At 38.6% G+C, this 15982-nt stretch overlaps 1 protein-coding gene across 8 annotated transcripts in view; it reads left to right on the forward strand.

Annotated features, from left to right (window-relative positions):
- Window positions 1-15982, forward strand: part of LOC121874133 (IQ domain-containing protein E-like) — a 70957-nt gene that overhangs the window by 17905 nt on the left and 37070 nt on the right. For all 8 annotated transcript variants that reach the window (XM_042378089.1, XM_042378092.1, XM_042378088.1 and 5 more), the window contains 3 exons: window positions 10139-10532; window positions 12738-12889; window positions 14130-14254. In XM_042378089.1, the coding sequence (XP_042234023.1) occupies window positions 10139-10532; window positions 12738-12889; window positions 14130-14254 (671 nt within the window). The remainder of the gene's footprint in view (window positions 1-10138; window positions 10533-12737; window positions 12890-14129; window positions 14255-15982) is intronic.

Genomic DNA, 15982 nt, shown 5'->3' on the forward strand with positions numbered 1-15982 from the left:
AAGAAAATAAGACCCTGGTTGTTGTTCTAGTAAAATTAATGTTATTTAATGGAAAGTAGAAGTAACCACTAGTGTTAAAGAAAAAAAAGTAAGAGACAGATAGCGGAAGGCCAATGTATGTATGCGTGCACTCATGGAAACATTGCATCATTTATCTTATTAAGAATATGTACAAAAGATTCAATATTGTTTATTACTGAATATCTATTTGATTGAATTAATGTTTGTGTATGCAAAATGAACAATACAATTCATTAATAATACGTAGAATACTGTATTAGAACACTCAAGAGGAGACGAGACAGCATTGTTTTTGTTAGTGTTAACACCCATTATGATGGTTATAAAACTGAAGAAAATAAGACCCTGGTTGTAGCTGTAGTAAAATTAATGTAAAAAAATTATATATGTTTTAGTTAATGTTATTTAATGTACAGGTGAAGTAACCACTGATGGTAAAGATAAAAGTTAGATGGATTGTGCAAGGCCATGTTATGTACGTATGCACACATGAAAACATAGCATCATTTCTTGACATAGAATATGAAAGCAACTCTTATTACTGTTCATGCTTCTGAATGTAAAACAAAAATTCTACTCATCAATAATGGCAAAGTCGAAAACTTAAGGGTACAGCCAATGTTGTCGTAAATTTGCGAGAAGGTGAGGTAGGGGTAATCTGTTGGTGTGTTGTGTTCCGATCATGTCCGTTTAAATAGCATTAGTTCTTCATTTGTTAGGTCTTCTCCATCACTGTTTAATAGCTCCTGAGCATTCTCCTCATCAAGTGGCCTTTATTAATTTTTTTCTTCATTCTTACTGATAGTTTTCATTGTTGATTCTGCAATCTCCAAAGTGGTTGAAATATCCACAGACCTCTCACCTTTTTCATATCTTGACACATCTAGTTTCTCAGCTAAGCTTATACACTTCCTTTTAGCTATTAAACCATCACTGTCATCATGTGCTCTCTTGCTCATGTTGAATAGGGACACAAAAATGCCATGAAAAACCTGAGAAACATTTTAACCTGTTTTTGTTCAGATACTTGAAAACAAAATGTCCGCTAATCTACAACTGTTTATGTTAGTGATGCTGGCATCACTACTCATTAGCCTGGCAGCATTCGTGCGCAAGGCATGTTCTGTTTTTATTTATGCTGTATACGTATATGTATATATTTAATCAACAACCTCACCCCGCCAGGACTCGAACCCACGATCTTATGTGTGTGACTGAGAACGTTACCTCTAGACCACCAGGACACAAAAGCAGTCCTAGACTTTGTTATATTTCACACAAAGCCTGTTCATCGAGCTTATGGCGCCGTGAACCTCCAATTGGGGGCTTCCCATGTCTCTTAGGTAATCAGAGTAACGTTTTACCAAATCCGGCTTCGAAACACGAGGTTCCATATATATTTCATTAGCCCATAAAGCGCGCGGACTTGTACATATAATCAACAGCCTCACCCCGCCAGGACTCGAACCCACAATCTTATGTGCATGACTGGGGAACGTTACCTCTAGACCACCAGGACACGGGTAGTCCCCAATTGGAGGTTCACGGCGCCACAAGCTCGATGAAGAGGCTTTGTGTGAAATATAACAAAGTCTAGGACTGCTTTTGTGTCCTGGTGGTCTAAGTGGTAACGTTCCCGGTAAGATCGTGGGTTCGAGTCCTGGCGGGGTGAGGTTGTTGATTATATGAAGGCAGCGCGCTTTTATGGGCTGATGAAATATATAAATATTTGTATAATACATATCGGGTTAGATACTATTTACAGTATAGTCTGCATTTATGCGGTCAATTGAACCCGTGGAGGTCCGTAAAACAAAAGCAGCGTATGAAATAACAGAACATATGGGATTAATTGAAATAGAGTCTGGGCCGACCCCCATCACTTTTCCAACACAATCAATGCGTTGTAGAAAAAATAACATCTTAATTTTATGATGGTATGCACACACAATTAATATTTAGAAATATCAATAATATTAGGTTTTTAACACTTCGTTGGTAGAAAAGATGGGTCCACCGTGGATGGCGGCTGGTTCGAGGCAGAGGGCAGATTAGTTGCCCGCGGTGAATCACTTTCAATATGCGAGGTTTGCGGGCCTCCCAGACAAACCCTCAAAGTCCATATCTTCACTGTCACTATCACTATCACTACTGACTTGGGCTTGTGTTGGTGGGTTCTGTGGCGAAGAAGTCCTTAATACTACGTTGACTAGCATTGATGTTGTCGAGATAGATCTGGATACTCGGCTCCTAACTTCCATCACATGGTTATTAGACACTTCATACCGATGCTTGTTTGGGTGGTTGAGATGAGCTTATTTTTCTCCCCAACTCGATGATTTCCTTCACTAATCATGGCTTGGTCCAGGTAATTCAAGGTTTTTCTGGGTGGTGGGGGTCAAGATTGTGAGGAATGAAACACAAGAGAACTGTATCAGCGGACTGAGAACAATGAGACTGGCCGGCTAGGTCAGCGATTTCTGGTGGCAGGGCACGTCATGTTACGATTAACCATCACAGTTAGCGGCGGAGAATGCATGGGCCGTGGGTGGTAGGATCGTGGCCCAATCACGATCGTCGTCGCCAGCGTCGCGATAACGTAAAGCGACCTAATGCGCACCTCCCGCGCGCTTCGCGTATGGTCAAGATGGGCCACGTGAGCAAAAAGACCTCTCCAGCCACTGCGTGAGTAAATGATGAAATTTACCGCGTAATTAAAACATTTCATTCTGGCAAGGCACCGCGTAAATGACCAAACGCGTAAACAAAACACGCGTAAATCCAGACTATACTGTATATGAAAATGTAATTTTATTTTACTTTTTATTCTATTTTCGTCATAAATATAAATAAAATAATGGTGTAAATTGAATTGGGTCCTAAATTAACCAGGGTCTTAAATATGAATCGTCGCTAGTAGAACCTTTGTTATTGGAGTCTTTCCTGTACTCATTTTCTTGTTACATATTTTTTTATTTTGTCTTGATTGAAAAAGAATGTGCATCGTTTACTGTATAAAGCATAAATACAAACTTGTTACAATACTGTATAATGATTTAGTGTGGGAGGAAAAGTCCCAGTATTATGTTGATGACAGGATCAATTACCCTGTAACTAGTCATTCGCGTACCATTTGATCACCGATGTTACTATCTCTAGTTATTCATTATTTAGGCGTTTTCCAAATATACTTTTCTGCCTTTATCATCTGAGCCTTGCTACCATAATCTGTTGGCTTGTGTTGTTTCAGCATTGAACCTCCCCCACCCTCGTTTCTTCCCACAGTCAGGCCGCTGAACATTTTTTTTGGTGTGGGGTGAGGGGGATTAGCCCACCAGGCAGTAGAGTCTTGATAGCCATGGCAAGTGAGCCGAAACCGGTCACTCAATCAGGATGAGATATACTCTGAATTATTTGGTAGGGGTAACGATGACCATGGTATTGACTGAGAGGAATGTATTGATAGTGATATTGACGGTGATGATAGTGACAGTGACCCGGACTTCATGTTTGAACAAGAAGAAAGTGACGACGATGATGATGAGGCAGAGTGGAGAGAGGGTGCCTCCTCATCTCCAGGAATGTCCAGTACTCCCCTCCCTTTCACCTACCCCTACCACTCCCAGTCCCACTGACTTGGCAAATTAAGGAAGTACTGTATATTTGCTTAAAGTGATGATGGATGTTAGTCTTTATAGTACCGTATGTGTACAGTTGGTTATGTGTCCTATTGCAGTGGTTGGATCATTGTATCAATGATCATTAATTACCATTAAAATAAAGCACCTTCCTTCTCCAGACTCCTTCCCTCTTCCCAGATTCCTTCCTCCTCCACATCTTCCCTCACACCTTCCTCCTACTTCTTCCTCCCTTCTCCTCCCACTTCTTCCTCCTTCACACTTCTTCCTCCCTTCCCTTCTTCCTCCTCCTTCTCCTTCCTTCTTCCCTCCCTTCTTCCTCCCTTCTTCCTCCCTCCACACTTCTTCCTCCCTTCACCTTCTTCCTCCTTCTCCTCCCTTCTTCCTCCTCCCTTCTTCCTCCTCCTCCTCCCATCTTCCTTCCTTCTTCCTCCCTCCCTTCTTCCTCCTCCCTTCCCCTCCTCCCTTCCTCCTTCCTTCCTCCCTTCCCTTCTCCTCCCCACCTTCTTCTCCTTCCACATTCTTCCTTCCTCATACCTTCTTCCTTCTTCTCCCTTCTTCTCACCTTCTTCCTCCTTCACACTTCTTCCTCCCTTCCTCCTCCCCTTTCTTCCTCCTTCCACTTCTTCCTCCTCCACACTCCTCCTCCTCTCCCCTCCCTTCTTCCTCCCTTCCTTCTCCTCCCACCCTTCTTCCTCCTTCCACTTCTTTCCTCCTCCCTTCTTCCTCCTTCTTCCTCCCTCACCTTCCTCCTCACCTTCTTCCTCCTCTTCTTCCTCCTCACTCCTTCCTCCTTCACCTTCTTCTCCCTCCCCTTCTTCCTCCCTCCACACTTCTTCCTCCCTTCCCTTCTTCTCCCTTCCACACTTCTTCCTCCTTCCCACTTCTTCCTCCTCCCTTCTTCCTCCTTCCCTTCTTCCTCCTCACTTCTTCCTCCTTCTTCTCTCACCTTCTTCCTCCCTCACACTTCTTCTCCCCTCCCTTCTTCCTTCACTTCTTCTCCTCACCTTTTCCTCCCTCCACACTTCTCCCTTCCCTTCCTCCCTTCCACTTCTTCCTCCCTCCCTTCTTCCTCCTCCCTTCTTCCTCCCTCACCTTCCTTCCTCCTCCACACTTCTTCCTCCCTCCCTTCTTCCTCCCTCCCTTCTTCCTCCTTCCTTCTTCTCCCTTCACTTCCTCCCTCACACTTCTTCCTCCTCCCTTCTCCTCCACACTTCTCCTCCCTTCTTCCTCCTCCTTTCTCCTCCCTCACACTTCTTCCTCCTTCCACACTTCTTCCTCCCTCCACTTCTCCCCTCCTTCCCACACTTCCCTCCCACTTCTTCCCTCCTTCACACTTCCTCCCTCCCTTCCTCCCTTCCTTCCTTCCTCCTCCCTTCTTCCTCCCTCCCATCCCCTCCCTCCCTTCCTCCCTCACATTCCTCCTTCACTTCTTCTCTCCCTCCTCCCTCCCTTCTTCCTCCCTCCACACTTCTTCTCCTCCCTTCCACCTTCCTCCCTCCCATCCCTCCCTCCTTCCCTCCCTCCCTTCTTCTCCCTTCCATTCCCTCCCACACCTTCCTCCCTCACACTTCTTCCTCCTCCCACACTTCTTCCTCCCTCACTTCCTCCCTCACATTCTTCCTCCTTCCACTTCTTCCTCCTCCCATTCCCCCTCCCACACTTCTTCCTCCCTTCCACACTCCCCCTTCCTCCCTTCCACACCTCCTTCCCTCCCTCCCACACCCTCTTCCCTCCCTCCACACTTCTTCCTCCCCTTCCACACTTCTTCCTCCCTTCCACACCTCCTTCCTCCTTCCACACTTCTTCCTCCCCTCCCCCACACTCTCTTTCTCCCTCCCTTCCACACTTCTTCCTCCCTTCCACACTCTTTCCCTCCTTCCACACTTCTTTCCTCCCTTCCACACTTCTTCCTCCCTCCCCACACTTCTTCCTCCCTCCCCTTTCCACACTCTCTTCCTCCCTTCCACACTTCTTCCTCCCTTCCACACTTCTTCCCTCCCTCCCCACACCCTTCCTCCCTTCCACACTCCCTTTTTCCTCCCTTTCCACACTTCTTTCCTCCCTTCCACACCTCTTCCTCCCTCCCACACCTCTTCCTCCCTCCCACACCTCTTCCTCCCTCCCACACTTCTTCCTCCCTCCCACACTGTGTATTGCCATAGTAATCTAAGTAGTACAATATAATCGAATATTATTGGTAAAAATATAAGGAAAATAAACCGAGAGGGACGGAAAATTCTTCCCCCTGTCCTTGAGTGTACAGCGTTGCCGCCTGTAATAAAAAAAATATCGTGTTTATTTCATAAGTCTTTTTTTAGTTTCATTTGCTATGCTGCTACATTCATATTATTATTTTTTTTACGTTAAAAAAACAGATTTAAATGCCGCACATCACTTTAAGCGAATGCAGTTACCACTTTTACTAGTATTGGACTAAATTTAAAATATAAGATGTTGAGGCTCAATAGGAAACATGTACTGTTATGGAGTACTGTACAAAAAACATATAGTATTATACAGCAAGGTAAACATATACAGCAAGGTAAACATATAGTATTGTACAGTGTTGCAAATATAGTATTATACAGCAAGGTAAACATATAGTATTGTACAGCAAGGTAAACATATAGTATTATACATATAAAGGTAAACATATAGTATTGTACAGCAAGGTAAAATATATAGTATTGTACAGCAAGGTAAACATATAGTATTATACAGCAAGGTAAATATATAGTATTGTACAGCAAGGTAAACATATAGTATTGTACAGTAAGGTAAAATATATAGTATTATACAGCAAGGTAAACATATAGTATTGTGCTGTACAAGGTAAACAATATATAGTATTGTACAGCAATGTAAACATATAGTATTGTGCTGTTAAGGTAAAACATATAGTATTGTACAAAGCAAGGTAAACATATAGTATTGTTAAAAGCAAGGTAAAACATATAGTATTGTACAGCAAGGTAAAACATATAGTATTGTACATAAGGTAAACATATAGTATTGTACAGCAAGGTAAATATATAGTATTGTATGTTAAGGTAAACATAGTATTGTACAGTAAGGTAAAACATATATTGTACAGCAAGGTAAACATATAGTATTGTACAGTAAGGTAAACATATAGTAATATACAGCAAGGTAAACATATATAGTATTGTACAGTAAGGTAAACATATATAAATAAAGCAGTATGTCATATAGTATTGTACAGCAAGGTAAACATATAGTATTGTACAGTATAAACATATAGTATTGTACAGTAAGGTAAACATATAACAGCATAGTAAACATATAGTTCTGTACAGCAAGGTAAACATATAGTATTGTACAGCAAGGTAAACATATAGTTTTGTACAGCAAGGTAAACATATAGTATTGTACAGCAAGGTAAACAATATAGTATTGTACAGTAAGTAAAACATATAGTTCTGTATACAGCAAGGTAAACATATATATTGTACAGCAAGGTAAACATATAGTTTTGACAGAAAAACATATAGTTGTACAGCAAGGTAAAATATATTGTACAGAGTAAAAATATAGTTTGTACAGCAAGGTAAACATATAGTTTTGTACAGCAAGGTAAACATATAGTATGTATAGCAAAACACATATAGTTTTGTACAGCAAGTTAAACATATAGTATTGTATAGCAAGGTAAACATATAGTTCTGTACAGCAAGGTAAATATAGTATTGTATAGCATAAACTATAGTATGTACAGAAGGTAAATATATAGTAATAAAGCAGTTGTAAACATATAGTTTTGTACAGCAAGGTAAAATATAGTTTGTACAGCAAGGTAAACATATAGTAAGTAAGGTAAACATATAGTATTGTACAGCAAGGTAAAATATATAGTTTGTGACAGCAAGGTAAACATATAGTATTGTATAGCAAGGTAAAACATATAGTTATTGTACAGCAAGGTAAAATATATAGTATTGTATAGCAAGGTAAACATATAGTTTTGTACAGCAAGGTAAACATATAGTATTGTACAGCAAGGTAAACATATAGTATTGTACAGCAAGGTAAACATATAGTTCTGTACAGCAAGGTAAACATATAGTTTTGTACAGCAAGGTAAACATATAGTATTGTACAGCAAGGTAAACATATAGTTCTGTACAGCAAGGTAAACATATAGTAACGCAGCAAGGTAAACATATAGTTTTGTACAGCAAGGTAAACATATAGTATTGTATAGCAAGGTAAAACATATAGTTTTGTACAGCAAGGTAACATATAGTCAGCAGTGTGTAACATATAGTATTGTACAGCAAGGTAAACATATAGTATTGTACAGCAAGGTAAACATATAGTATTGTACAAGTTAGTAAACATATAGTTCTGTACAGCAAGGTAAACATATAGTTCTGTGTACAGGTAAACATATAGTATTGTACAGCAAGGTAAACATATAGTTCTACAGCAAGGTAAACATATAGTATGTGCTATGTAAAACATATAGTTCTTGTATAGCAAGGAAAACATATAGTATTGTACAGCAAGGTAAATATAGTTCTGTACATGAAGGTAAACATAGTTCTGTACAGCAAGGTAAACATATGTATTGTATAGCAAAGTAAACATATAGTTCTGTACATCAAAACATATAGTATTGTACAGTAAGGTAAACATATAGTATTGTATAGCAAGGTAAACATATAGTTCTGTACAAGGTAAACATATAGTTCTGTACAGCAAGGTAAACATATAGTATTGTATAGCAAGGTAAAATATATAGTTCTGTACAGCAAGGTAAAATATATAGTATTGTACAGTAAAATATATAGTTCTGTACAGCAAGGTAAACATATAGTATTGTTAAAGTAGGGTAAACATATAGTTCTGTACAGCAAAGGTAAACATATAGTATTGTACATCAAGGTAAACATATAGTTCTGTACACAAGGTAAACATATATAGTATTGTATAGCAAGGTAAACATATAGTTCTGGTACATAGGTAAACATATAGTTCTGTACAGCAAGGTAAACATATAGTATTGTGCCAAAAAATGGATGTTCAAGAAAATTTATGGAATACAGTACGGGAAATGATGCTATAAGATGGAGCAATACATGGTAATTAGTTTTACAACGTAAAAAATTTAGCACCATTTGTCACCATGCGATGGCTAAAGTTCAGTTTTATGATGGTTGCAACCCAAGTGCTTTTCCTGCATTTTCACTAATATGAAAAAGTGTTGTGCAATAACTCGCAATATTCTGAGATACAATGACGCATTCATGGAATGGTGTAACACATGCAACACGTGGGAGGTTCTACCCGTCTTCGGTGATTGCCAGGCTAAGCAGTTGACCGTGTCACATCGCTCAGAGGATGGTTTGTGTGTGGAAAAAGCTATCCTTTGTACTGTAAATGATTTAATATATATACCCTACCAGTAAATATGAGGAATATAAAAAATAATAATAAATAAATGAAAAGATAAAAAATAATGGTTGCCATTTGGCAATCTCATCACTAGCACGAGATAGCAGACCCATGAGAGGACACCACACCCTCTCCCTCACTTTCTTGTGCTAGCTCCCACACGTATAAATGTTTAACCCCTTCATGTTTTTGAATTTATGACAAATATTATTTTACTTTTTTTTTTTACAAATTCTGTATGAACGATTGTGTGTGCATGTAACAGTAAAAAAGAAAAAGGAAAAATACATATGTCTATCCGAAAATACGAGTTGAAAAATAACAATAACGCAGCTCACAGCTTGGCTGGAGGCTGGGATACCGAATCCTCACCCCCCTCCCGCTCCCACAATCCACATTAACTCATAGGGACATACAAAATGTTTATTCTCTTTGTTTTTAACCTTATAATAATTTCTTTTAATATTTTTGCACGTTATATATGAAAGATTGTGTGTACATGTAACAAAAAATAAATAAAACAATTGCATGTCTACCCCACTCTGTGATGAGTTCCTCACACATAAGAAATGTTTATTGCCTTTATTTTTTTTAAGTTATGATAATTATTATTAGTTTTTTGCCCATTCTCTATGAAAGAGTGTGTGCATGTAACAGTAAAAAAAAAAATAAAGAAAATTGCACATGTCTCCCCAAAATTACTTGTAGTGACAGGTGTAGGATTGCAACTTACTACTGTACACGTACATATCATGTAAGGTAAATGAAAGTAAGTCTATGTTTTGTATAAATTTATTGTGTTTGTCTATTTATAAATTATTTGAGTTATTTAGAAATTTTTTAATCATTATCGCAGTTGGATATAAAACTCGTTGGGGTCTTCAGGGGCTCAGGAATGGGTCACTGATTGATGGCTTTGTGAGGTCCCTAACCCCATCAGATAACATTCATTGTCTGTATTATATTACAGTATCATGGTGTTTATTCCAGTTCTATTTGTTTCACTTTCAATAACACTTGTGTTTGGGTTGTTCATAACTAATATTCATCTCTTGTTGCAGGTTGTGAGATTGAGAAATCAATTGAATATAGTTCAACAACAGCAGCAGCAGCAACAACAATTTCAGCACTATCAGAAACCTTCACAGCAATCATCTCCACATCATCAGAACTCACATCATCTACAGCCACCATCACCACAGCAAGACCCCAAAGTGTTGAGCCCCAGTCACTGGTCCAACATGCGGGGAGAGCAAGACAACAGGGAAGGGATGCCTCACCGAAGAGATGGCGGTGATGTCCAGGAGTCACCAACAACCGGCCTGCAACAAGCTCTTACACAGCTGGAGGAGGAAAATGCTCAGCTGGGGCACCAATTGTCCTCACTCACTGAAGAAAAAGACAAACTTATGGCTGACTTGGAAAGAGTTCTTGGTCTTTCTGAGGATGTTAAAAGTTAGTTGTGTACATATATTGATTGTTGTTCCATTCCAAAGTTTAAAAGAACTGATATCTAATCACAATTTGCAATACAAAGTTAATGTAGTGCTATTTAGATCTAGATTTGTATAGCAGAAATTTGCTATTTGTATTAAATTCTCTGCATTGTTTCTGAACTAAATGAATTTTTTTTTGTGCTTATTATTTAAAGATTTTATTGAAAGTGCAGAACTTCTTACTTGTTAACAATAATGACTACCAACTTTGGTGACCTTGGTTCTAACCTGGCACCCAGAGGTGTAAATTGTTTACAGTTGTACCCCACTTAACGCGGTCAATTGAACCCAGAGGGTCGCGTTAAGTGAAAACCGCGTTAAGTGAATAACAGAACATATGGGATTAATTCCAATAGAACCCAGCCCGACCCCCAAACTCCACTTTTTGACGACAAATAACTATGTTGTAGTAAAAATAACATCTTAATTTTATGATGGTACATGCACACAATTAATACTTAAGAGAAATAGAGAAATACAGTCGCCAAGTTAATGTCCATTCAAATAATGGACTCAACTCCCTCCCCCTCTTCTCACACTACACTCACTGGCTCTTCCCTCTGAGAAATTTTTGGGGGAAAACCAGGTATAGTAATAAATAATTCCTCAAACTAAAGTTAGGATAATATAATTGACATTGCTGGATTCCTTGTAAGACCAGGAATATTTTGAATATAAATGTCATATATTTTTCACAAAAGATAACATAATTACCTAGAGAACAATTTTTATCTAAAAATTGTATGTTTAATGCAAAATATATGTTGTTTATATTCAAAATGATCAGCAAATTGTAAGAATTCCAGCAATGTAAATTATATTCTGGCGGGTAATTTGTATGAATTTTATGAGCTAAAACAAATATCTTCAGTTAATAAAAAAAAAAAATATTCTTCGACACTATCTGTCAATCAAAGTACCCCACCTTGCCTTCCCCCCCTCTTCCAACCGCGTGGTCAGTCCCAACCCTCCCCCCACCCCCCACCAATCCTCCATTCAAGAGTTTTTAACATTTAGTATTAAATAATACCTCAGATTAAAGTTAGGATAATATAATTGACATTGCTGGATTCCTTGTAAGACCAGGAATATTTTGAATATAAATGTCATATATTTTGGACAAAAGATAACATAATTACCTAGAGAACAATTTTTATCTAAAAATTGTATGTTTAATGCAAAATATATGTTGTTTATATTCAAAATGATCACCAAATTATAAGAATTCCAGCAATGTAAAATATATTCTGACCGGGTAATTTGTATGAATTTTATGAGCTAAAACAAATATCTTCAGTTAATAAAAAAAAAAATAATTCTTCACAGGGTAACAGATGGTCGGTCGGTCGGTCCCTCCCTCCCCCCCACCCCCCACCAACCGTCCCAAGGAGATGTGTGGGATAACCACTAAATTTTAATAAATAATACCTCAAACTAAAGTTAGGATAATATAATTGACATTGCTGGATTCCTTGTAAGACCAGGAATATTTTGAATATAAATGTCATATATTTTGGACAAAAGATAACATAATTACCTAGAGAACAATTTTTATCTAAAAATTGTATGTTTAATGCAAAATATATGTTGTTTATATTCAAAATGATCACCAAATTATAAGAATTCCAGCAATGTAAATTATATTCTGGCTGGGTAATTTGTATGAATTTTATGAGCTAAAACAGGCAGTCAGGCAGGGTGGCGGGTGGGGGGTGGTGCGAATCTAAAAATAGCTCTCGAGCCGGACACTCACCGCGTATATGATGAAAAATGCCGCGTTAAGTGAAAGTTCAGCTTTGGCAAGGCACCGCGTATATGCGAAAACGCGTTAAGTGAAAGCGCGTTAAGCGGGGTAATACTGTACATAATAGTGAATGTCATAACCCTATCAGAGAACTGTGAAGTGAGAACAATACTCTACTGTCCTAATATAAGAAAAGGTTTTTTCTCCTAGCCAAAGTACAGTTTTATTACTAGTTTTTGTATTGTTATAAGTTTCACAAATAATGTATTGCATACTTTATATAATTTATTAATGTTATCTGAAGTGCATGCATAATGATATATTTCAAGAAACTAGAGACCAGACATTTTATGCTGCCAAACAGACTGAAGTAAAAACAAAGTGTTTTGTTATGAATAATATTGTTTCTGTGGTAAACAGATAACTATGAGGGCGTGAGTCGGGCAGAACTAATCCGAGAGGTTGAACGAGGCCATGACGAAGTGAACCGATGGGAGGCTCAACATACTCAGTTGACAGAGGCTTTGTCACGAAGGAATGACATTGCTGGAGACAATTCTGCATTTTTCCAGGTCAATTTTATTAATTTTTATTTATATTCTATGAAAAGTGTAGTACAGTACTGTACAGGTGAAGCAGTGATGCATTTTTTGTAACCACTAATAGATCAGTATGTAGAGTCATTGTGTCCCTTAGCACCCATTTGAACTACAAGACTACTTTATATATACACACCAATTCCCCCATAAATGTCCTTGTTAGGTTCCTGAAAACCACGACTTTAAGTGAAAAAGATTTTAACCATAGACACGATAATATAAATAGGAGTTATGTTCCTTGGGTACATTTTTAGTCAAGATTTTCTCACAACTTGCCACAAGTGTTTCACTTTCAGCACTATCACCTTGTTTTAAAGTTTTAAATAAACTTTGAGCTTTCGCCTGTATGGAGAGCAACGAACATGGAAAGTTTTGTTGATGTTGATCCTTGCTCCACCCGATGAGCATTCTTTCCATATTTTCCATAATGCCACTTCTGTCACAAGTTAACTTTGTAGCAGATAATGGAGTAACACTTTTAGCATGTGGTTTGATATTTTCTGCTTTTCCACAAATTGTTCTTACCTACTGTACAGTTGGAGGCTGCAAAATGACAGCTCTTGCTATGTCTAGAGTTCACTGTCCTTCTTCAAACCTCTTTACCACATCTGATTTAACTTCTAATGTAACACTTTTCCTCTTCTTTCTGTGATTACAACCACTAGTGGTGCATAACGCACGTTTATCACTTATCGGTATTGTTCTCGGGCTCAAATAAGTTTATAATTAGATTTTAAGTGAATGTTGGAAGAGCTTCAACCAATTACCGAACAATAACAAACAAATATGGTGCCCGCGCTGGTCACTTACACAGCCAACTATTATCACAATCAGGTGCACAGCGCCTTTGTACCAAATTTTTTAAAATTGCCGTACATTTATAATTTTCATAGTTTTTTTTTCAACGACATAACGAAACGACATTGATTGAAATGATGTTAATGGCGGAATTGGTGTATTTTACACTCATTCAGTATGATTATCAGTGCAGTACACTCTTTTATTTTCCCTTTCCATTAAAGTTGATAAACAAATTTGTATGAAGATATCACTGATGGTTGAAGTATTTACAGTATAAGAGATTAAGATATTATCTCCTTTTGGAAGCTTTACAGTTATTGAGTACCCTTGTTGAAACATTGTGCACAGTATAGTTATAGTACTATTAACGTTAATGTGATTTATTAATTTACTGAGCAATTTGTGTTAATAGGCTCGTTTGGCAGAACTTCAAGGAAGAGAGGTGGAGTGGGAGCGAGAACGCTCCAGCTTGCGAGAACTTATCAACACACTAAAAGATGACCGCATATTCTACATGGATACAGCTCAGAAAAAAGAGTAAGTTGACACTGACTTAACTAATTATATATATATATATATATATATATATATATATATATATATATATATATATATATATATATATATATATATATATATATATATATATATATATATATATATATATATATATATATATATGTGTGTGTGTGTGTGTACATACAGTCAACCTTTACTTTACGCGGTCCCACATTCCGCGTTTCCACGTTTACGCGGTACCCTGCCGGAACCCGGGATGCTCACATTCCGCGGTGCGTGTACCCCTTTATGCGGGTGAAGTATAATTTTTTTATTTAGCTCATAAAATTCATACAAATTATCCGGCCAGAATATAATTTACATTGCTGGAATTCTTATAATTTCATGATCATTTTGAATACAGTTAACCCTCACTTTACGCGGTCCCGCATTCCGCGTTTCCACGTTAACGCGGTGCCTTGCCAGAACCTCACGTGCTCACATTACGCGGTACGTGAACCACCATTACGCGGAGAGTGTCCGGCGCGACGCTATTTTTAGATTCGCCCCACCCGCCACCCGCCCGCCTGCCTGCCTGCCTCTCCCTCCTCCTCCCTCCGCTTGGGCAAGCGGCGCGGTAAGGTTGCGCAGTGTGTGTCTGTGTTGCGTTATCACTGACGTCATATGACGTATCAGACCTGTGATTGGCCATGCATCCCTACCCCCCTCTGCTGCTAGCTGTAATTGGCTTAAAGTATTATGACGTGTCCACCCGGGGGAGGGAGGGAGGGAGGGAGGGAGGGAGGAAAGACGACGCTTGACCTAGCCGCAGCAGTTTCATCCCTCAAGGCCACTCCGTGTAAACGCGCATCCATTGTTCCGTAAAATGGCTTCCGCCGGACCACCACCCCCAGGGAAGCCCTGACAACTGTAAGTGACAGTGATGGTGATTCACCTAGTAATGGTGATTCACCTGAGGGCCAGTAATCTGCCCTCTGCCTCGGAACCAGCCTCCATCCCCGTATGCCGACCCATCTCTTCTACTACCGTAAGTGTTACACCTAATTTTTAGTTTTCTAAGCTAACCTTTATTTTTCCTATGTTAACCTTTATCTTCCTAACCTAACCTCTTCTATATTACTTGTTTTTTCATACCATCATAAAGTTAAGATAAAATTTTTGCTACAACATAGTTGTGTGTCGTCAAAAAGTGGAGTTTGGGGATCGGCCCGGACTCCATTTCAATTAATCCCATATGTTATGTTATTCACTTTACGCGGGACCCTCCGGGTTACATTAACTGCGTAAAGTGAGGGTTAACTGTATAAGCATCATAGATTTTGCATTAGACATACAAATTTTAGATCTAATGCAAGTATTTTGTTTACTCAGAGCAAATATGTTATCTTTAGTGCAAAATATATGAAGTGTATATTCAAAATATTCCTGGTCTTGCAAGGAATCCAGCAATGTCAATTATATTATCCTAACTTTAGTCTGATGTATTATTTATTACTAAAAAGGTAAATATTCTGGTTTCTCTTAAATATTTATCTGGTAGGGAGGGTTGGTGGGGGGTGGGGGGAGGGAGGGACCGACCGACCATCTGACGCGGTTGGAAGAGGGTGGCGAGGCAAGGTGGGGTACTTTGATTGACAGATAGTGTTGTGAAGAATATATTTTTTTTTTTTATTAACTGAAGATATTTGTTTTAGCTCATAAAATTCATACAAATTACCCGGCCAGAATATAATTTACATTGCTGGA

Source organism: Homarus americanus, unplaced genomic scaffold (assembly GCF_018991925.1).
Source record: "Homarus americanus isolate GMGI-L3 unplaced genomic scaffold, GMGI_Hamer_2.0 scaffold49667, whole genome shotgun sequence".
Lineage (NCBI taxonomy): Eukaryota > Metazoa > Arthropoda > Malacostraca > Decapoda > Nephropidae > Homarus > Homarus americanus.